The sequence below is a fragment of the Spermophilus citellus genome, assembly GCF_964194105.1.
Source record: "Spermophilus citellus genome assembly, chromosome: 9".
NCBI lineage: Eukaryota > Metazoa > Chordata > Mammalia > Rodentia > Sciuridae > Spermophilus > Spermophilus citellus.
This window is the reverse complement of record NC_138191.1, coordinates 1117646-1141529: the sequence shown is the minus strand read 5'-3', so window position 1 is coordinate 1141529 and position 23884 is coordinate 1117646. Positions and strand designations below refer to the sequence as shown.

The 23884-nt window shown below is 40.7% G+C and overlaps 1 protein-coding gene across 1 annotated transcript; it reads left to right on the top strand.

The window, feature by feature from the left end:
• The first annotated feature begins 437 nt into the window (after positions 1-437).
• LIX1L (limb and CNS expressed 1 like) lies at positions 438-21365 on the top strand. The gene is made up of 6 exons (XM_081305243.1): positions 438-833; positions 8904-9067; positions 12122-12262; positions 17405-17500; positions 17935-18012; positions 18280-21365. Exons 1-6 carry the CDS (start codon positions 542-544, stop codon positions 18520-18522), a joined length of 1014 nt encoding a protein of 337 aa, XP_081161369.1. The 5' UTR covers positions 438-541; the 3' UTR covers positions 18523-21365.
• Positions 21366-23884: the final 2519 nt, after the last annotated feature.

Here is a 23884-nt window from a genome sequence, read left to right as displayed (position 1 = left end):
GCTCATTAAATGTCAGTAGTTTTTCTTGTTTCAGTTCCATCACCAATTACCATGTGATCTTTGGCAAGTCACATCATTTCTCCGAGCCAGTTTCCTCATCTACATCGATAAAATAAGGTGATGGGACAAATGAGCTCTCTCACTGTGTCTACCATTCATCCCAGCCTGGCATCCAGGCCTATTTTTCCTTCAAGCCCCGCCCCAGGGGTCTGGGCGGATTTCTAGTGCTCGCCGCAGGATTCCCCAAGACGCTCCGAAGCTCTGCTCTCCCTGGCAGAGGATATCGTTTTTCCCTCTTCGCATTGGTTCTCGGCACCTCCAACTTCCTCAGTGATTTGCTTCTCGTGGCCTGAGAGCCCGCCCCCTCCCTCCCTCTCGCTGGTGATTGGCACGGGACCCGGCTCTTCCCCGCCTCCACTTGACTGACAGCTGGGCCCCGGCCCGGGCCCCGCCCCGGCCCCGGCGCTCGCTGGCTGGGCTGGCTGGGACCGTTAGCTCGCCAGGCTGGCAGGCTCCGGGCCCTCTTCCGCTGGCCGTCGGGATGGAGACGATGCGAGCACAACGACTGCAGCCCGGAGTGGGCACCAGCGGAAGGGGGACTCTTCGAGCGCTGCGCCCCGGGGTGACTGGGGCCGCGGCCACCGCCGCCACACCCCCAGCTGGCCCCCCGCCGGCCCCACCGCCCCCGGCACCGCCCCCGCCGCCGCTCCTCCTGTCCGGGGCCCCCGGAATGCCCCTGCCGCCCGGCGCCGCCGGCAGCCCGGCCGTGCTGCGCGAGGCGGTGGAGGCCGTGGTGAGGAGCTTCGCCAAGCACACGCAGGGCTACGGCCGAGGTGAGTCCGAGCCTGCTCGGCGGACGCCCTCTTCCCGGGAGCCTGGCCCCGCGGCCTTCGGCCCCTTCCCTGGCGAGAAGCCCTCCCCTGCATTTCCTTTTGGGGAGTTTCCCTCTGGGCTCCACACACGAGCACAGGCGCACACTCAGGCACTCTATGGAATTATGATACCTTGTCCGGTCCCCTACCTCCAGATAGCCCTCTTTTCCCCTCGACCTTCTCTGTCCGAAATGGAATTCTTTCTGTAGCTGACTTAATGTTTTAACGTCTCTCCAGCGTTGAGACTCAGGCTTCATTGTGTGGGATCCCATCCTTTATCTCAGCTCTGAGCGACTTCTCATCTATGTATCCTTTCAGCCTTTCGGATGCCAGTGATTCCTGGACCGCCCTGCTAAGGGACTCCATCTCCTTAGCTTTGACTTCACTCTGACATCTCCAGTGCAACTTCTGATTTGCTGAGGAGTTCGTGCCTTCACAAGTCACAGGAATTGTGCCTTTAAATCTGGACCCATACCGCTGAGCCCATGCCAGCTTCCTGTGACTTAGTAGCTCACTTTTGTCTTTTTAGCATGGAGTCTCACAACTCTGGCCTCTGTCTGTCTGGCTCTGCTTTCCTGGCCCTTGCCCAGGAACTGAGGATAAATCCCAGGCCTTGGCTCTCTGAATGCTAAATTCTGTGGAAATGAGCCAGGTAGAAACCCTATTTCGGTTAGAAATCTTCAGCTTAAAGATGCCTGATTTCTAGGAAGGGGAATGTGAGGATTTTCTTTGTTGTTTTTGTTTAACTAGTGTAGAGTTTCTTGTCTGAGTTCTAGTTCCAAATTTATAGTTTAAGTAACAAGGAATATATGACTGGTGTGGGATTCAGAATCTAAGTCTGAAATTTTCAAGACATCACTTCTTGGCTTGGCCAAGTCCTGTTTGATCCAGAAGTAACTATGTCTTTAACTTTCTAGTTTGATACAGAGAAAATTTGCAGAGCTTTCTCTATAGACAATAATGAGGTTTTTGTTTTTGTTTTTTTGAGAGAGTATAGTGAAAAGAACACGTATGTGTACAGGCTTCATAGACTTCTGTCACTTGCTAGCTCTGTCTTTGGGGAAAGAAACAATCACACTGAGCTTCACCTTTCTCAGGGGTTATGATGTGGATTGAGAAATTGCAACTGAAAATATAATGGGTACTTATAATTCTTATTATCATCTCAAATTCATTGATTCATATTTCCTTAAGACCGTGTCTCTCCCACTTTTAAATCCTGATGTTGTAAACCCAGAGAGTCCAATGAAAACAGATTTTTAGATCCAGTTTGCTGTCGGTGCCTAATCATTAATTTACTATTAGTTTCTCTTCATTTTTCATACAATTTGTACTCCTACCATGGAGCAGGTACTTTGTAAGATGCTGGATATACAAATGGATGTGATTCTGAAATTCATCAAGAGTCCATACAGTTATGTTTCTAGTTTAATTTGTAGGTTTAACAAGGCTATGTGATGGGATGGCCATCAGCCATTATCCTGTTGTTCGGGTCTCTTTAAGTCAAGACCAAGGGAAAGTCTTTGCCTCTGGGCATAGGAATAGCCAGGAGTGATCAACCTAAATCTGAATTCTTCCTCTGGGAAACTTATTGGTGTTCATTAAAATTATAGAGGTGTACCCTTTTTCCTTGTCTATGTTACCTGGAAAGCCTCTGGTTTGGCTTCCAAACTGGGTGTCTTATAAAACCTTAATTTCCTCAGAAAGGATGAGGGAACAAAGAGATTGTGCTGACAAAGAGCAGTCACTCAGGCTTCAGACTCTGTGGTGATTCTCTCCTCCAGTCTCCCCGCCTCCCATCACAGTCCTCATTATTCTCGAGTTACCCATTTCCAGTCTGGGTGTCCAGCCAGAGTTTGGCAGATAGTTCAGCTTTAGGCAAGCAAAATCTCTGCCGATTTGGCTCAAAGTCCTTCACCACATGGAACCACTTATTCTGCTCTGATTAATAGGCGAAGCTGCCATTGGCATGTACCCACATACCCGCGTGACTGATGGCATGGTAATTGGGGGATGGCTCTATTCCCCTGAAAACAATTTACTTTGGTCTCTGTCCAAATCATTTTCTGATCCAACAATGCCTTGCACATCATCTTCAATCCACATCCTTCATCTTCTTCCTGTCTACTCCAAATTCATCCTTTTCAGTTCAGTCTTTAGATTCATTTTCCACTCATATTGGATCGCAGCATTTAAGCAAAAAAGCTCTTCTCTTATTTTACCTATTTGTCTTTTTTTTTTTTTGCCTCTATTCAATGCTTTATTCACTCAAATTACTCAATACAATTTCACTCTATAGGTTCTTTTCCTATTTGTCCTTTATCTCCCCATGCCCTTCACCTGCCTGAGAGACACACATATTTCTGTTTGCTGTTGGATCTTTTATGTATATATATTTTTCCTTTCCTTTCTTTTCTTTTCTTTCTTTTTATGTGGTGCTGAAGATCGAAACTATTGCCTCCCACTATGACTGAGCCTCAACCCCAGCCCTTCTGGTGGATCTTAATCAGTTTAAAGTGTGTGTATATATATATATATATATATATATATATATATATACATACATATATATATATATATATATATATATATATATATATATAGAGAGAGAGAGAGAGAGAGAGAGAGAGAGAGAGAATTTGGGATCAGAGAACCTGGCCCTGCCAAATAATGGCTGTGCAGCTTGGAGAAAATGCTTAATCTCTCTATGCCTCATCTATTTTATTTATTCATTTAACAAATATTTATTGATTACCAGATGCAGTGGTGAACAAGGCAGTCTTCTTGATGGAGTTCACAGTCTGCTTCACAGATCATGTGAGGATTAATGGTATAATAAAGCAGGATAGTACAATAAAAAGGGTTGGCTTTGTAAACAAATGAATATTTTTTCTAAACCCTGTTCTGCTACTTCTGGCCTTTTCCTTGTTTGCTTTTAGTGAAATGGATGTTATCATACCTATTTTGATAGTTTTGTGTGAATTAAATGAAAACATGAATGTCAAGCATGCAGCACATAGTACTCAGTGAGTGATTGCTATTACTGTGCATTTGGAAATGCTTTGAAAACTGTACATATGATGGGCATTGTTCACATTACCATGTTTCTCTCCCCTTTTTTCCACATAGCATGTAGATCTTCTCTCATGTTTAACATCTGGCAGTCCCTAAACTGGCATGATTGAGCAAGTCACTTTCCTTGCTTTATAACTGTTATATTTCCATCTGCAAGCCTCTTGTTTTGGAATTATTGCTCTCCCATTATATTACAATAGGGCTATGTAATTGGAGATTTTGCCCACCTACTCTACTGCGCTGACTAAATGAATCTTATGTAATATTTTCTGTTTAATCTTTCCTCTTCCTCACTACAGGTTTTTCTAAAAGTGATTGAATTACACTGATTGGTCTGAATATTACCAGTTTTTAGAAATGTTAGATTAATCCCAATATTAGTTTCTTACAGCTGCTGTAACAAATTCTCACATATTTTGCTGCTTAAAACAACAGAAGTTTATTCGCCCACAGCTCTGTTAGTAGTAAATCCAAAGTCAGTATCACTGAGCCACAAATCAAGGTGTGGGCAAGGAGATGTTCTCTCCAGAAATTTAAAGGAGAGTCCATTCCTTGCCGATTCCAGCTTCTGCTGACATTCCTTGGCTTGTGGCTCTCTCTCTCCAATCTCTGCCTCCATGCCTTTCCTCTTCTGTATTTTGCCAAATCTGAGCTCCCTCTTATAAGGACACTTTTGATTGCATTTAGGGCCCAACACGATAATCTAGGATAATCTCTCCACCAAAGATTACTTAACTTAAACACATTGCAAAGTCTTTGTCACATAAGGTAATATTCACAGGTCCCAGAGATTAGACATACATCTAGGCAGAAGGTATTATTCAGCCTAGCCTAGTCCCCTATTGAAGTCACTGGTACTTTACAATCCCTCCCTTCCAAAGAGACTGTGCATTATAAGCTTATTAATTTTAAAGCTATTCCCTTTAAAAAATGAAATAGAGCAGAATATTTTTAACTACCTTGACTATTTTCCATAATAACTTGAACGAAGGTAGGCCAGCCTACTCTCACAAACATGTATGATCAGGGAAAACCTTTTTATTAATCTCTCAATTTCTTTAGCTATTTATTATCTATTTATCCCTGCTTCCTTACCACAATATTATATTTATTATTGTAATATAAATTTTTTTTCTGTAGTTCATTGTTGCTTTTTGGTTTTTGAGTGCTGGGGATTGGACCTAGGGCTTCAAGAATACTAAGCATCTGTACCACTGAGATACACCCAACCCAGCCCCCAGGTGTTGTTTTAATGTTTCCATTCTGGTGGACAAATGATCTTTACCTCTCATACCACTTAGACATGCATCTAATATTTCATCTTCTAAAGGTAGAAAACAAATCATTCTCTTTTGTGTTGTCATTAAATGTTATGACATAGACATTCTTCGTGTCTTGGTCTTTCTGATGCCCTTCAACCCATCTGTCATTGCCAACCAGAAAGCAATCGTATCTGCCCAATGTGTCTGTTTCCTCCCTCACTCTTCTTTACTCATATGTAAACCATTATATTCATGATTTCTCATAGAAAATAAAACTACAGACACCACTCCCACACCCAGAAATGCTCACATGTATGTATGCAGGCACGCGCATGTGCACGCACACATTACTTACCAGGTTTATGGGGGTTATGAACCCTATGAGGTTGAGCTGTGAACAGGATCCCGAACCCTGGATTAAGATTCCCAAATTGGAAAGAACATTGGCATAAGGACATGTAGATTCATGCCCCGACTGTTACATCTGTGTGACCTCAAGCAAATCATCTGCCCTTCCTTAGTCTCAGCTCTAAAAATCACTCCCTGAACATTTTCAAGTGCAGATCACAATTAATTGCTTTTTTTCCTGACCATTTTGTGTAGTTTCTCATTTCATACTCACATTTCTGAAGTAAGACTTCCCATTTCCTATGGATTTGAGTGATAATTTTAAAAAAACAGTCCTATACTCTGTGAAGAGAGGGATTTTACTGGATATAGAATAGACATGCTTTTTACTAGGACCTTCCCAATTATGGTGGCCTCCTCCCCTTCTTCTTTATTCCACTGTTCTCCCTGTTGTTTGCATGTCAGGAAAGCTGTCACTCAGTGCATTGTGCTAGATTGTCTCAAAGAGGGAACTGGGGCTGAAAAGATCTCAATGGAAAGAACAAAGATGGATAAGCTTTCTGGGCAGAAGTGACCTTTAAAGAGCCCTTGCCAAAACTAAGGGTGGGAAAGAGAATGTTTCCTTTTCATGCTCCCTTTTAATAGAAGACTGAACATTCTAAAAAGTCAGTTAAGTATAAGGTATTAGAGAAGAGCTTATTCTGATTTTCAAACTCCGGCTAGAATATGGGGTCCTTGTTTCAGTTTGAGAGCAGGTGACATAACATTATTTGTCACTAGGTTTTGAACACTAGCTGGCAGGGATTGTGTTATTCTTTGTATCTCTAATGACTACAGTGAGCTGGGTACCTATTAAATCTCTAGTTCTTGCTTAATGAAAATGTGCAGATCAGATCTCCTGCTGTAGGGAGCCTAAGTGACTGACAGCCTCAGCTCCTGCCCCCTCTAAGTCCATCACCACATTTGTACCGAGGCCAATCTTGTTGTACACTGCTCCCAGACAATGACTGAGCATAACAGGAGTATTAATGCAGGCACACCTTGTTAAGACTGTGGGATTCCTTTGATATGAGGACTTCCCACTGGCTTGACCAAACCTTTCTTGGAACAACCTGCAGTCTGAAACATATAAACCTCCTTCTTTCCCTCTCTTCTATATGTATCAGACCCTCACTGTGATCCGAAGACTCTCCCTGCCTTCTCCTACTTCCTCTCTAGAAAATCTTTTACATGTCTATCCTATTTTGATGTCTTCTTGGCAGACCTGAATTAGCACAATATGAAAGAATGAATGAGTCCTTGTTGTTTGTAAGAGTGAGAAAGTGATCATGTGGCAATATATTGGAGAGCACATTTGACAATTTATTATGAGGCCTTGAAGCCATTTGAAACGTTTGGAACCCTAGAGTCAAAGGAAAAATTATGTTTTATAAAGGTAAAATGATCTCATTCCCCCTGTTTAAAATCCTTCAGTTGCTTCCCATCTCACCCTAGGATAAAGCTAGTGCTCTGACAGGGCCTTTAGGCCCTACCTGGTCTGGTTCCTACCTCCCTTTTTAAGCACATCTTGCATTCCATTCCCCTCACTCTTTTGTAGCCACATTGGCCTTCTTTTAGTCCCTTCATTTACCATGTTCCCTGCTGTCATACAGCCTTTGGACGTGCTGTTTCTTATGCTCAGGGCACTATTCTTTTACTTTTTATCTGGTGGATTCCTGCTCACACCTCAGCTTAGATATCAACTCTTCAGGGTAACTTTCTTTACTAGAGCAGATATTCCTACATTGCCCACTATCTGCCTCTCCTAGCACTTATCACAGTTGGAATTTTATGTATGTTTGAGATGATTTAACATCTTTTTTCCTCTTTACGCTGTGTACATGTTACATTCCCTCTTTAGAATGTATTCTACTATTTATTATAGCTTAGAACAGTCTGGCATAGAGAAAGTACTTGCTGCCTATTTGTGGGCTAAATACTTGTAGGAAGTGTTCTGGAATACAGGATCAGGTCTGGAGTTTGATTTTACTCTACTTCAATCTAATAAGTTAGCCAGTTACTCTTTCTTAGATGTTGGCAGAAGAGATTTCTGGGTCAGAAATAAAGAACTTTATTACTCATAGCACAGCAGGTAACATGAGCATTGTGGTGCATCAGTTCCCCTTGTCTCCCGAGTCTTATGTGGAGGACTCAGGTGGATGCTACACAGGCCATAGGTTATATCATGAGAGGAACACTGAACTTGGGGAAACTGCCATTTTATTATAAGCAGTAGCAAGATTGTTCTTTGTCTTAGAGGGAGGCATTACCTCATCCCTCAAGTTCCATTGGTGTAAACACAGTCCTGAGAAATGGTCCAAGTTAAGTGCAGTCAGGACTTTACACTCCTGACATGCTCAGCAAGGTTTAAAGGAGTAGAAGAGACCCTTGTAGGAGTGCTTCCCAACATACTGTTCCTCCACAAATAATTTTTACCCAATTAAAGATTCAGAAGAGAATTGGTCTCCTCACTTTGTTTCATAGTATACACATATTATTCCAGGCTGGAAAGGGAATCTGGTCATTGGTTTGCTCACTAGAAGCATAAGCTTGAGAATGGCTAATAGCCATATTTCCTTAAGCAGTAGTATTACCCAGTGGTTTAAGGACATTGACTGTGGAAACAGGACTCCCTAAATTTGACTCTTAACTCTGCTACCTTCTAGTTTTTATAACCTTGGGCCGGTTATTTAACCCCACTATGCCTCATTTCCCTCATCTGTAAAATGAGAATAACAAAAGTATGTACCTCATAAGGTTGTTAGGATTAAATGAGCCAAGCACTTAGGGAAATGCCTGACATACAATCAGTGTTTAATAAATGTTAACACTTATTATTGTGATGGTTGTTATTGTCCCAGGGCAGCTGACCAGTTGTAGAATAATCCACTTATACTTGATTAGGTAGAGAGAATGGTCTGCTGACCTTGGAAACTATGCCTCTGATTTTAAGTTATTTTCTTCTGGTATCTAGGACAAATCAAAGTGTGATCTGGAGAGTGGAGGAGAGGAGGACAGGCTTAATCTGGTCTTCCTATACAAATTAGCTTGATCATATTCTACGTTTATTAATTTAAATTACTTTTTTTCTTGTTTGTTTTGCAGTGCTGGGGATTGAACCCAGGGCAAGTGCTGTACCACTAAGCTACATCCCCAGCCCCAATTTAAATGGGTCTAAGTGGCAAAAGATAGGAAGTTAAGGAACTCTTAGTATATGTGCAGATTACAGGTACCATACTGAAGTATAGCACCACTTAGAGGTGTGATTGTTGCTGAACTTTTCTTTCTTCTTCTTCTTTTTTTATAGTGAATGTGGTGGAGGCGCTTCAGGAATTCTGGCAGATGAAACAGTCCCGTGGGGCTGACTTGAAAAATGGGGCTCTAGTGGTTTATGAGATGGTTCCCTCCAACAGCCCTCCCTATGTCTGCTATGTCACCCTACCTGGGGGAAGTTGCTTTGGGAGTTTCCAGGTAAGAGTTGTGAGGCAGCAGTGGTAAAGCTGAATCTTAGGTGCTAATAAGAACTTTATCACTTTGGCCATTACATTTCTGCATGAAATCACATATTTGAGAACTTAAGCCAATCTGGAAAAATCATTCTCACAAGCATCTGAAGCTCATTGGATCACAAAATCACATCAGTATCATGTTTTTCTTTCAGCCTGCAAAAATCAAACCTATTTATTTATTTATTTTTTAGTTATAGATGGACATAATACCTTTATTTTACTTATTTATATGTGGTGCTGAGGATCAAACCCAGTGCCTCACACATGCTCGGCAAGTGCTCTACCACTGAGGTACAACCCCAGCCCCTCAAACCAAATTTGATTTTGCACAAACACTGAATATATCAGACTATTAGCATCCGACCCTTATTCTGATCTGGGTCCATTATTGCATTCCAACTTCTTGCTGTGTCTTGTTGAGGATATAGATCAATATTCCCTTTCCTCCCACCCCCCCCCAGTAGTTTTTCACAGGTATTTACAAAAGAAAGCAATGTTTGAATTCTCTGAGAGATCAAAGGGGAGTGGCTGATTATGGTGAGGTAAGGAGCTCCCCATCATCTAAGAGTTAGGTGATTAAATTTTCATTCTCTTGATTGCCCTCTGGCCTCAGTTTTCCCATCTATAACATGAAAGAGACATGATATGTTGTTTCTTTCTGGGTATTTTTGTTGTCATCATTGTTTGTTTGTGATGCCAGGGATCAAACCCAGGACATTCTGCATGCTAAGTCTACTTTCTTATTTACTACTGGATTCCCATTACCAGATTCAGAACCCAGCACATAGTAGGTACCTGATAAATCTGTTGCATGAATGAGAGCCACTGCAGCTCAATTCCTGCCTCAAACAGAAACATTTCAAATCAGGTGACTAAAAATTTTTCCCTCAGAACCTCAGCTACTTCAGAGAAATAAATATATGTCCCAGATAACTAATATTTATACTTTTTTTTAATGGTACTAGGGATTGAACCCAGAGGCTCTACCAGGAGCTACATATTCAACCCCCCCTTTTTTTTTAAACAGAGCCTCTCACTAAGCTGCCCCAGGCTGTCCTTGAACTTGTGCCTCTCCACCTTACCCTCCTGAGTAGCTGGGGATCACAGGCATGTGCAACTGCACCTGGCTTATGCTTTCTCTTATTAGAGAAAATATCTTTCCTCCTCTTTCCCACCTTATCACAATGCTAAATAATGATTTAATAATTTTATGATGATGCCCATAATTGAACAATTATAGTGATTTGATTTCTGTTATTTTCTAAAAGAGTAGAATTATCTATCTTGGATTTTTTTAGCTTACATATTTTATATCCACTTTGGTAGGTGAAATTTTTCCTGGTGGTTTTCTTCACAGATAACTTTTTCAGAAAAAGCACTAATGAGTGGAGTGGGCAGCAGATTAGAAATAGAAAAGTAGAAACAGAAAAACTAAAGAAGTCAAAAGACTTAGGGTTAATGTGTGAAGCTCCATATATTGTTCCAGAGAGGACTGTCAGCTAAAGGAAGTTAGACATTTAATGATAATAAGGATGGCAAAGTGCTGAACATATCCTGGTCTAATTTCTAAAACTGCAACATTAACTGTCCTTCTTCTAATCTTAAAACATAAATGACAAGGGCACAGGGGTCTTTGAAGCGGCCAGCAAAGGTGGATTATAAAGGAATACTCTGGTAGCCAGAAATGTGAAGTTGAAAGAGTTAAGACTTTTGAAAACCAAAGTTTCCCTGTGATAACCTGCTGAGGGTCATTGCCAAGTAGGAATGACGCATCGAAATTTCCTTGCCAGCGTCCCCCATGTTGCTTAGAGGACATTCGCTGTGACATTGCATGTATGCTTTAGTAAGGTGACCTTGCTCAAGGACCAGGGCGGATCCGGGTTTAGAGCTGATCAGGTTTTAGGGAGTATCCCGTCCTTGGGTTTAGGGAAGTTCCAGGTTTAAGGTGTACCCTGGGGGGGGGGGGATAGGGCGTATCCTGCTGCCTCAGGCACGCCCGATCCTTGAGTTCCTGTTGAGTTCTCCTGGAATTGAGAAAGTATTTTGGGACGTGTATTGCGCGCAGAACTGGGATTTCCCCAGAACGTGAGTTCGGGAATAAAGAATTGCTGTTTGAATCTACAAAGCTGTGAGTGGCCAGCCAAGACTGCGGCAATAACCTGTTAGAAATAATGTAAAAACATGAGTTAATTTTTAAGTTTTTCTTGCTTTCCTTTCCTAGCCACCTCTATTCTCCTTGCTTCCAATGCGGGGAAGAAGGCTAAATTTACTCAGACCTCTTCTGGGATAAGTCCTTTGGCTCATGACATTATCGGGGGAAATGCCTGTTCATAGCTGAAAGTGAAATCCATGAATCCCAGATAGGTGCCTCATAGAAGCAGCCTACAGACAGCTTTGTTCTAATCTTGGATTATCTAGAGGAATCCAAAAATCTTGCTTGTCTAGAGAACAAGAGAACAAGATACAGATTTCTAATAAGCTGGCCAGAATCTGACTTTGGAGTAATTGTTGACAGTTTAAACAGAGGTATTTTTCAAGTCTAGCGGTCATGTGCTGACTTCAGTGGCCTTACTAGTTCTGATTCAGTTTTCTAGGAGCTGTAGTCGTCTCCAGTTCTTTTTTTTTTTTTTTTAAAGAAAGAGTGAGAGAGGAGAGAGAAAGAGAGAGAGAATTTTTAATATTTATTTTTTAGTTCTCGGCGGACATAACATCTTTGTTGGTATGTGGTGCTGAGGATCAAACCCGGGCCGCACGCATGCCAGGCGAGCACGCTACCACTTGAGCCACATCTCCAGCCCCTCCAGTTCTTTAATGACTTCAGGATGTTGAATCAAAAGTCTGTTTCCAAACATCCCAATCATTTTACAATAAAAACATTGTAAAGTGTGTTGAACACAAGTGATTTATCTAAAGAGTGTCCACTTTGTTCTCTATCTTAAGTGTCTCCCTCCCACTGTTTCTTCCTCTCTCTCAGATACACATGTACACATATTCTCACTTTCTCTTCTCTGCCTAGTTTTGCCCCACAAAAGCGGAGGCCAGGAGGAGTGCTGCAAAGATTGCATTAATGAACTCTGTGTTTAATGAACATCCTTCCCGAAGAATCACTGATGAGTTCATTGAGAAGAGTGTCTCTGAGGCCCTGGCATCTTTCAATGTAAGTACTTGGAACTGGAAGGAAGGAGAGTAGGGGATGGGAAAACTGGTTCCTTGTTTTCTTTTCTGTCTACATCTCTGTTCTGCTGATTATCTGTTAATTTTTTGTATGTCATATGCTCCTTATATCTCTGTCCCTAATTTCTTACCTATGTTTATATGCTTTTTTGTTGTGTAGTCTCTTTCATTGTATCTTTTTGGTGTCTAGAAACATTTAATTGAAGATTTATGGTATTCTAGAGCTCCTTAATAAATGAAAATTGAGCTTGAATTTTGTTTTTCATAATTTTGATTTAAAACCCTAGTCACTTATAATTTTTCACTAAAAAAAGAGGATTTTTTTTTTTTGTGGTGCTAGGGATTGAACCGAGTGTCTGCTGGGCAAGCACTGTATCACTGAGGTATACCCCTTCCCCTATATTTTTTTGTGGTGCTGGGGATGGAAGCATGGCTTTACACATGCTAAGCAAGTGTTCTATCACTGAGCTCCACCCCAAGACCTTTTTTTTTTTTAAAGTTATACAGAAAAGAACATTTATTTTGACTCATGATTTTGGTCCAAGGATGAGGGGATTCATCTGGAGGTGGCTTTCTTGCTGGTGAGGTGGTACCAGGTATTACATGGCAAGAGGAAGTGTGTGAGAGCTGTTCTATCCCATATGACTGCATTTATTGTACTTGTTTCCCTCCTCCATTACTTCAACTTATTAATAAAGAACCCCTTTATAGGGCTGGGGCTGGGGCTCAGTGGTAGAGCGCTTGCCTAGCACGTGTGGGGCCCTGGGTTCAAACCTCAGCACCACATAAAATATAAATAAATAGGGCTGGGGATGTGGCTCAAGCGGTAGCGCGCTCGCTTGGCATGCGTGCGGCCCGGGTTCGATCCTCAGCACCACATACCAACAAAGATGTTGTGTCCGCCGAGAACTAAAAAATAAAAAAAAAATAAATAAATAAAAAATAAATAAATAAATAGAGTTAAAAATAAATAAACAACAACAACAAAAAAAAAAAACTGGGGCTGGGGAGGTGGCTCAAGCGGTAGCGAGCTTGCCTGGCATGCCTGCGGCCCGGGTTCGATCCTCAGCACCACATACAAACAAAGATGTTGTGTCCGCCGATAACTAAAAAATAAATATTAAAAAAAAAATACTGATAAAAGAAAAAGAACCCCTATTTGGAGGGGCTGGGGTTGTGGCTCAGTAGTAGAGCACTTGCCTAGCTTGTGTGAGGTACTGGGTTCAATAAAGATTTTTTTTTGTTTGTTTTTGATAGACCTTTATTTTATTTATTTATATGTGGTGCTGAGAATTGAACCCAGTGCCTCACACAAACCAGGCAAGTGCACTACTGCTAAACCACAACCCCAGCTCTAATAAAAATATATTTTTTAAAAGAACCCCTTTTTTTATACAATGTTTTATCATTTTCCCTTTTAGGAACAGGAGAATTATCTACTTCCTTTTCTCTTCTTCTTCTTTTTTTTTTTTTTTTTAGTTAGAGTTGGACACAAACCTTTATTTTATTTCTTTATGTTTATGTGGTGCTGAGGATCAAACCTCGGGCCTCGAACACACTAGGCGAGTGCTCTACCACTGAGTCACAGCCCCAACCCCAAATTATCTACTTTCTTTAAAAGGAACATCTAGGGGCTAGGGATGTGGCTCACTGGTAGAGCTTTGCGTAGCATGTGTGAGGCATTGGGTTGATTCTCAGTGCTGCATATAAATAAATAAATAAAATAAAGGTCCATTGACAACTAAAAAATATATTTTTTTTAAGGATCAAATTATATATATTTTTTTATTGGTTGTTCAAAACATTACAAAGCTCTTGACATATCATATTTCATACATTAGATTCAAGTGGGTTATGAACTCCCATTTTTACCCCAATTACAGATTGCAGAATCACATCGGTTATACATCCACATTTAAAAAATATTTTTAAAAAGAACATTTGTTCTTTCAAATTATCATGGTGATGTGATAATAATCATAAATAACAGGGACCAGTATAAGGGATTTTTATGTACTTTATCTCATTTGATCATTACGATAACCCTGGAAGTATAAGTATTATTATTACCTCTGTTTAACAGATGAAAAGACCACAGAAGTGAAGTTTTGCTTAAAGTGATATAGTGAGTAAGTGATACACCACGATTAGGATACAGATAGATCTAGCTGAGGGATGCCTCCTAGGAAAGAACACTGCTTTCGTCCTTCCTCTCTACAAACCACCGACAGGGTGAAAAAGTCAGACTGATTCTCTGTTTCTGTTCTGTTTACATTTAGTTAAGGTGTAATTACATAACGCTAAACTGCTTTTCTACCACGCGGCCTGCGCAGTGGTTTCATTAATGAGGTTCTAGGCATTAAGTTAGTTAGAAGAGATCGAAATAAAACACACAAGCCAGTTACCTTATTTATATTGCTAGGTCCGAGACGGCTTGCCTCCCTGGTTCCCGCCTCTAGCCGCCCAGCAGGGCAGCGAGGATTACTCTGGGCTAGCAGGAGAGAGAGAGAGCGCGAACACGCCTGGGAGTAGCCTTTTATTTGGGGGAACAAGAGATTCAGGGGAGAATTCCATCCAATGAAGGTTGAGGGGGGGCTGCACTCCAAGGTCAGGGTCAGTGATTGGGTCCCCGGGGTCAGTGGTCAGGCACACCCCCACAAGGATGGTCTCTCTCATCAGGAAAGGGTCGGGAAAGCTCCGACACAGCCAGAGCGCCTCAGGCCCTTAACGGGAGTCACCCAATCACGTGTCAGAATGGCTCTCCACATGCTTTATTTATGAATTTTATAGATTAGTTGTTGAACACTGTAAATCACAATTTGTCTTTCCTCTATTACTTAGAACCCATCTGTTTTCCTCCCATTATTCTTTGTCCTAATCAACAGCATCCTTAGAGAATAACAATTTTATTTTATTTTCTTACAGTTTTGATAGTGGGAATTGAACCCAGGGGTGCTCTTCCCCTGAGCTACATCCCCATCCCTTTTTATTTTTATTTTGCAACAGGGTCTCTCTAAACTGCTTAGGGTTTTGCTAAATTGCTATGGATGGCCTTGAACTTGGGATCTTCCTGCCTCAGAATCCTGAGTGACTTGACCACTACCTGATTAATAAAAATCATTTTAAATCAGTCAGTTCAAAATCAGGAAAGTGCATTTGCCACTCTTCATCTAATGGTATTATAAAATAAAATATTTGTTTGGATTATAGAAAGCAGGATGTGCACTAGCATATAGGCTCTGAATTTACTGTATTGAAATTATGGTTCTACCAGGTATATAACTTTGAACAAGTTATCTCATCAAGTCTGTTTCCTCATCTACCAAATAGGTTAAAAATTACACATGACACATAAGGTTAATGGATAAAACAGATATTTAAGCACTTAGCACGTTATCAGTTTAAATGCAAGTAACAGAAAATTAAGGAAATTAGCAAAGAAAGGAAATTCATTATCTAAAATGACAGGAAGTCTACAAGTAGGGCAGATTTCATGACTGGTTGATTCCATGGATCAAGAATATCATCATGGCTGGGTGCGGGGGACACATGCCTGTAATCCCAGCAGTTTGGGAAACTGAGACAGGAGAATTGCAAGTTCAAAGCCAGCCTCAGCAATGGTGAGGCGCTAAGCAACTCAGTGAGACCCTGTCTCTAAATAAAATTTTAAAAACAGGGCTGGGGATGTGGCTCAGTGGCCAAGTGCCCCTGAGTTCAATTCTTGGTGCAAAAAGAAAAAAAAGAACGTCATCATATCTACAGCTGGTCATGATATGCGTGCCTGTAGTCCCAGCTACTAGGGATGCTGAGGCAGGAGGATAACTTGAGCCCAGGAGTTGGAGGCTATCCTGGGCAACATAGTAAGACGCCATTTTGGGAGGTGAGGAGTTAAGGAGTCAGGCGAGCCAAGTGTGTTGGTGTATCCCTGTAATCCCATCTAGTCTGATATATTCCAGATTGATTACAGGTGTGCCATGATTTTGAACCCCTCAGCTCTCAGGAGACTGGGCAATGCCTGGGATGGATGGACTCCTCTGTTTGAAGTCACTGTGCTTGCCAGCAACCTCTTCCGTATACTCAGTTAGCTATACAGATAAGGATTATTTCATATGTGCCATGTCATGGAAAAGTTTGGTAAGCACTGAATAAGGTGTCACAGTGAACAATTACTGGCACAAATAAAATAGTTACTTGCTTCAGAGTTCTAAAGCCTAATTTTTTTTAAGTTTTCAATCTTTTTTTTTTTTTTAATATTTATTTATTATTTTTTTAGTTCTCAGCGGACACAACATCTTTGTTGGTATGTGGTGCTGAGGATCGAACCCAGGCCGCACGCATGCCAGGCGAGCATGCTACCGCTTGAGCCACATCCCCAGCCCTAAAAAATATTCTTAAAAAAGATTGAAAACTGGGGCTGGGGATGTGGCTCAAGCGGTAGCGCGCTCGCCTGGCATGCGTGCGGCCCAGGTTCGATCCTCAGCACCACATACCAACAAAGATGTTGTGTCCGCCGAAAACTAAAAATTAAATAAATAGTTTAAAAAAAAAAGAATATTTTTTAGTTGTCAATGGTCTTTATTTTATTTATTTATAAGTGGTGCTGAGAATTGAACCCGGTGCCTCACACATGCTAGGCAAGCTCTCTACCACTGAGCCACAATCCCAGCCCCACTAAAACCTAATTTTAAAGATTACATTTTCCCTTCCAGTTAAAGCCTCCAATTTAATGTGTTGGGAATAATTTTTAAAAATAAAAGGACCGGGATGTAATTCAATGGTAAAGTACCTCTGGGTAAGAATTGAGATGTATTTTAAGTATAAAATATGTTTCAAAAACTTGGTTCAAAAAATGTAAAGCACATAAAAGGCTGGGGTTCTGGCTCAGAGTAGAGCACTCGCCTAGCACGCATGAGGCCCTGGGTTCGAGCCTCAGCACCACATAAAAATAAATAAATAAAATAAAGGTATCCTGTCCATCTACAACTAAAACATTTTTTTACTATAATGTGGCAACTGTGAAATCTAAAATTAAATATGTGGCTCATGTTTTTTTGTTGGATAGTGCTGCTCAAGATGATAATTCCAATTGGAAATCTATTTGTCTTTTCTTTTCCTCTGTTACCAGGGCAACAGGGAGGAAGCTGACAACCCAAATACAGGCATTGGTGCCTTCCGATTTATGTTAGAATCCAACAAGGGCAAGTCAATGTTGGAGTTCCAGGTACTATTCCACTACTTCCCTGGCTCTAATAACATGGTCAGACTGCTAATGTACACATAATGCCTCCTACTAATCTCTACTATAATTAGACTTTTTAAAAAGGAAGGAAAAGGAAGTAGAATATTTTTCAAAATATAAATACTTCCTTCCCCCAGGGATATATCAGAGTTGGTGATTAGAGATGCTTCCACAAATATATCTTGTAAAAAAATTTCCCATGTGATTCTACCAATATCAGAGTCACTGTCCTGGGCTGAGGTTGCGACTCAGCAGTAGTGCACTTGCCTGGCATGTGTGAGGCCCTGGGTTAGATTCTCAGCACCAGGTATAAATAAATAAAATAAAGATCTATCAACAACTAAGAAAAAGAATTTTAAAGGAAAATTTTTTTTCAAAAAATCACTGTCCTGGTACTACATATCTTCTTCCCGCAGGAGCTAATGACAGTGTTTCAACTGTTGCACTGGAATGGCAGCCTTAAGGCCATGAGGGAAAGACAGTGCTCTCGGCAGGTAAGAGATCTCACGAGTGAGAGGGACAGGGTCTGCTGCTGTGGTAAGGGAAGCAAGCCTGTGGGTACGGGTGGCGAACGCTGAAAGCCTTCAGTGCCCTCTTCACTTCACTCCACCAGGAAGTTTTCCTTAGGAATCTCCCTGGAGGGCCTTAGGTGCTGCTTCAGTGAGGACTCCAAAGCTAAGAGACCTAGTCCCAGGTGGGTCTGTGTGGTATGATATGAACCTTTATCTTCTCAGTGATCTTCAATTCCTCTCTGCAACCAGGAGGTGTTGGCTCATTATTCCCACCGAGCCCTAGATGACGATATTCGCCACCAAATGGCCTTGGACTGGGTGAGCCGGGAGCAGAGTGTGCCAGGGGCACTTTCTAGAGAGCTGGCCTCCACTGAACGGGAATTGGATGAAGCCCGGCTGGCAGGCAAGGAGCTGCGCTTCCACAAGGAGAAGAAAGATATTCTCATGCTGGCTGCTGGGCAGTTGGGCAATATGCATTCTTCCAACTGCTAGGCATCTACCTTCATACTCCCTCTCCTTTCCTGGACCTTTTTTGTATGTCTCCTCTCTAAGACTTAGGATGATTTCTGTACATACTTACTCAATTTTATACTTTAAAAAAAAATATATATATATATATATATATATATGTATAAACCACACCTGGATTCCCATTTGCTAGGAGATCTCTTTTCTAACTTCCAGGTTTGGGGACCTCTCCATTCACTTTATGAGAAAGAGCAGGCTGTCTTTGGAGCTTGTACACTTCCAGATTAATTCTGTATAGTCATTTCAATAACACAGTATGATCAAGTGTTCATGTCTCCCTTTAAAATAACGGGTATACCTATGTACCCCACCCTCACTCTCATTCTTGCTTTTTTTTTTTTTTTTTGGTCTCAAACAGGGTATGAGTAAGAAATCTTTGGCTTTGGTTTATCTTGAGCTGGATCTGCTTGGTATCTCCCCGTCCGCACCACTACCTTACTCCTTTCTTTGTCTCTACTAACCCTTTGTTTTGAGGGTTCCCTACCCTATTATTCAGAAAGGAGTGAAAATCTGGTTTATTATTTTTAAATCATTCCTGAGAAATTGCCCATCAATACAAGAGGAATTATAAACACAATTCATGGGGTTACTTCCTAATTTGCTTGGAAGCAGTCTCTATCTATATGATTTTGGAAGTCCAGATTTCTAGAAATACTCTATAGTAAGATGGGGGTAAGGGGTTAGGCTGGTTATCATTCAGTATCCCCTTTTCACTTCTCCCCTGCTCGCCTAGCTTAGTTAAACCTTAAACCTTCTACCTGCAGAGACTGGTAGAAAGTAAACTTCTATCCCGACCACCATCCACATTATTTTGCTCTTTAAAAGTAATATCTGTTCCATTTGGTAAGTGAGGGCCAGATTTCTCTCCCTACCACCAAATTGGTACTGTTTACTGCCTTAGATGTACGTAGCTTAGATTCTTATTTCTTTCGTTTCCTTTTCCTCCACATTGATTATTAGAACACGAGTTGATTAGGAAAATAAGATAAGCCTTTGGCATTTTGGTACTTCCTAATTGAAAACTTAGGAGTCTGCAAGAGGGGAAAGAGAATCAATGATCAGCTATTTGTGTTTTAATATGGTTCTTCTCTCCAGCTCTTTCTTGGGTAAAGTAAGAAGTGATCTAGAGTACAGAAAGAGCATTCTCCTTTTGGAAAACTATATGTGCTGAGATAGATTTCCCCCTTTGCTTCTGTGATCTCCTTTCTATATTATTGTTCAGTGCACTTTCCAAACTGAGTTTGGGAAGTTTAATGCTTCTGCATTTGGACTTTTTATTTATACAGAATTTTCTTTTAAAAGTAGATTAGGAAACAGACCACTTTGCTCTTTGGATTAGATAACAAGATGAAAGGCAGATTTCTTGCTTTTGGAATCATCTTGGTGACCAGTACATATGGAATCAGAGATAAAGAATCCAGCTACAATTTTATTAGTGCTTGAAAGTGGCTTCCTTGATTCTCTAAGCCCCATCTTTATATTCCATGAAACACATGTAATATTGGAGTAGAGCTCCTACATTAAATAATAGGTATATCTGGTTTTATTTATATTTATAACCCCCCCAATCATAAACCCTCCAGTTTCTCCTGTGCTCCTTTCTCTGGGAAGAAGTGTTAAGGGTGTGAGTTTTGGGAAGAATTGTCCTTGTACTTCCTAGATTTATTCTTTTTATCAGATACCCCCAAATCCCAAAGAATTTGAGAAAAATTGTTCCCTTATCTGTCCATTTTTGTTGTCAAAGATTTTAGTTATCTTCTAATGCTTTCTATGTATTTTATATGTATAATTTTATACAATTAAAATAGATTTTTGTCTAGTGAGCCAGAATGACTCTTTCTTGAGACCTATATATCAGAGAAGCCTAAAATGGCTCCATTCATTTACACATTACAGAAGAATTCTGAGTATTTTGGGAGTGGTAAAAATAAAATTGCACTGCAGGGGAAAGTCATTCTGCCTCCCCTTCTCTAGACATTTAAGGAGTCTGATTTTTTTTCTCCTTGGTACTGGGGATAGTACCCAGGGGTGCTTAACTAATAAGCCACATCCCTAACCCTTTTAATTTTTGAGACCAGGTCTAAATTGCTTTGGTGCCTCACTAAGTTGCTAAAGCTGGCTTTGAACTTTTGATCCTCCTGCCTCAGCTCTTTAGCCACTGGGATTACAGGCGTGTGCCACTGTGCCTGGAATGGAGCCTGAATTTTGTCCTTGGCCCTTTCTCTTCAGCTCTACTCATTCCCATTCTCTCACAACTACAGTGATTTAAACTCCTCTATACACACAATTCTACAATCTATTTCTTCCATCCCAACTTGTTCTGAGCTTTTACATCTATACTTCCACATACCAGACTTCACTACCTGGAGGTGACAGGAGTACCATGACATCACATATCAAAAGTAGAGCCCATTTTTCCAAACTTGCTCCTCTTTGATGTTCTAAATCTGTTATTGTAATTATTATCTACCTAATTTTCTAAGCTAGAAACTTTAGGTCCATCATTCAATCAGATACTACTCTTTTTTCCGGTACCAGGGTTTGAACCCAGGGGTGCTTAGCCACTGAGCCACATCCCCAGCCTTTTTTTTTTTTTTAAATATTTTATCTAGAGACAGGTTCTCACTGAATTGCTTAGGGTTTCACTAAATTGCTGAGGCTGGCTTTGAACTCATAATCCTTCTGCCTCAGCCTCCCAAATGGCTGCGATTACAGGCGCATGCCACCACACCTGGCCAGACACTACTCTGGAGTCTACCTCCTATATAGTTCATTTCTTTCTCATATCTGGACTGGATACTGCAATAGCTTCCTAACTGGTTTTTATGTTCCTTAATTGCCGCAGTCTCGGCTGGGCACAGAATCACGAGCCACCACACAGCTTTGTAGATTCAAACAGCAATTCTTTTTTCCCGAACTCACACCGGCCTCCACACACGTTCTGGGGCAATCCCAGTTCTGCTGCCACCCAATTCACCTACTCCACGAGGCTATTTCCCAAAATGCCCTCTGAATCTCACGAGAGTTCAACAGGAGCTTAGGCAGCAGGAACGCCCTAATTCCAGCAGCAATAATCCTCAACATCGAACTTCCCTAAAATCCAAGGTCTTAAACTGGGAACGCCTTAAACCGGGAACGCCCTAAACCCAAGGATTGGGATACTTCCTCAAACTGCAGGATACACCCTAATCCTGGATCCACCCTCGTCCTTGGGCAGGGTCACCTAACATGCAATGTCAACAGCGAAATTAACATGGGGTACGCTGGCAAGGAAATTTCCTACTTGGTAATGGCCCTCAGCACTTAATATCCTTCATTTTACTCTGATATTCCTTACTGGAATACTACTGCCATTCATGTCCTTAAACCATTGTTTAGCTGTTTTTACTTTGAGGAATACTTCCAAAAGTTTTAGATGGGAACCATTAATGTTACCTGAGATGATTTTAGGTTATATTTTTTATTAGTCTTCAATAATTATGCTTTTATCTGAATTTATAGTAGAAAAATATTGGTTTTCACTTATGGAAGTAATATTAAAATTTCCTGTTGGTGTAAATTTGTGCTTACAAAAGCCTATTTAAGGAAGAATAGTAAGCAAAAATAATATAGGGACTACCTGCAAATATTAAAAATCATGAGTATTCAAAAAATATTTGAAGTAGAGAAATTTGTTTATAGGAAAAATTTCAAAATACTTAGTATGGCAATTTGACCCTAAACTATGCCTCCAGACTTATTTCCCAGTCACATAGCATCAGGCATACAGAATTTCTTTTGCGGGGGGAGGCAAAGAGGTTTATTACTCTGATGTCTAATGCAATCCACAGTGAAATTATAGTACACATAAATATTTATGTCCTGTGTAACACAGCATGAAAATGCTAGAATGCAAATGGTTGAAAGTCAAAGAAAAATGCCAGAACTCTAGTCAAAATGGAAGATGTTAACACATCTGCCCTAACTCTATTTTATTCAGGAAAGGGCTAGGGGAGAAAGCAAAATATAAACTAGGAGACTGGCTGATAAATAAAACCATAAAAATCAATGACAGAGAGACTTTGAATAAATACACAAGATAAATTAATTAGTGTTCATGTTCACTAAAAAAACAATTTTTTACTATATACTGAACATTGAACTCGATTTGGGGGTGCTTGATATACCTTTTTTATGATAAATAATGAATTTCTTTTCAAAATCGATCTTATTCTAGGCGACAAGGAGACCTCTAATGATTTCAAAAAGCAGAAATCAGTACAAGCGACATTTCTTAGACATAATGCACACTGCAATAAACCTATAAACTAATAACACAGATTAAAAGAACAACAACACAACTCAATGCTTGAAAATTGTTATGGTTTGTATCTTAAATGTCTCTAAAGGCTCAGGGGTTGAAAAGTTGGTCTCTGGCCTGTGATGCTATCATAAGTGGTGGAACACTTAGGAAATGGGGCCTCGAGGAAGGAACTGAGGCTGTTGTGAGGTAGGAATGAAAAGAAATAAAAGAGAAATAGAAAGAGGACAAAAGGGAAGGAAAAATAGACTGTAACTTTAATCTGAAAGCATTTTGCTAAAGTTTCTCAGACATTTTTTTTCTCCCCAGGCTGTTTTTTTCCCTTAGGCTTGTCACTCCCAGTTTTGAGAGATCTATAAATCTTTTTTTTTTTTTTTTTTGAGAGAGAGAGAGAGAATGAATTTAATATTTATTTTTTAGTTTTCAGCGGACACAACATCTTTATTTGTATGTGGTGCTAAGGATTGAACCCAGCGCCGCGCGCACACCAAGCAAGCATGCTACCACTTGAGCCACATCCCTAGCCCCAATAAATCTTTTTTAAAAAAATATTTATTTTTTAGTTGTAGTTGGACACAATACCTTTTTTTTATTTACTTATTTTTAAGTGGTGCTGAGGATCGAACCCAGGGCCTTGCACATATGAGGCGAGTGCTCTACCTCTGAGCCACAGTCCCAACCAACCCCAAGAGATCTATAAACCTTAAAGTTACTGTAAATTGACTCAAAAATCTTAGTTACTATAAATTCATTCTTAATGAAAATTGCTCTGACACTGTTATTTAGCCTATGTAACATACTAGTACATGTATTTTTAGAATAAAGGGAGATACAATATTTTAAGACACCTATAACATAGCTACATTCCCAACATCATCTATTGATTAGATAGAGGAAACATCGACCTGAAGATCCTGAGAATGGCCAGACCACCAAAAACCATCTTGATATCACCAGACCAGAACCATCCACAGGCCACCACCCTATACTCATACCTTACAAAGTTTCCCCCTCAAAGAAGAGCCC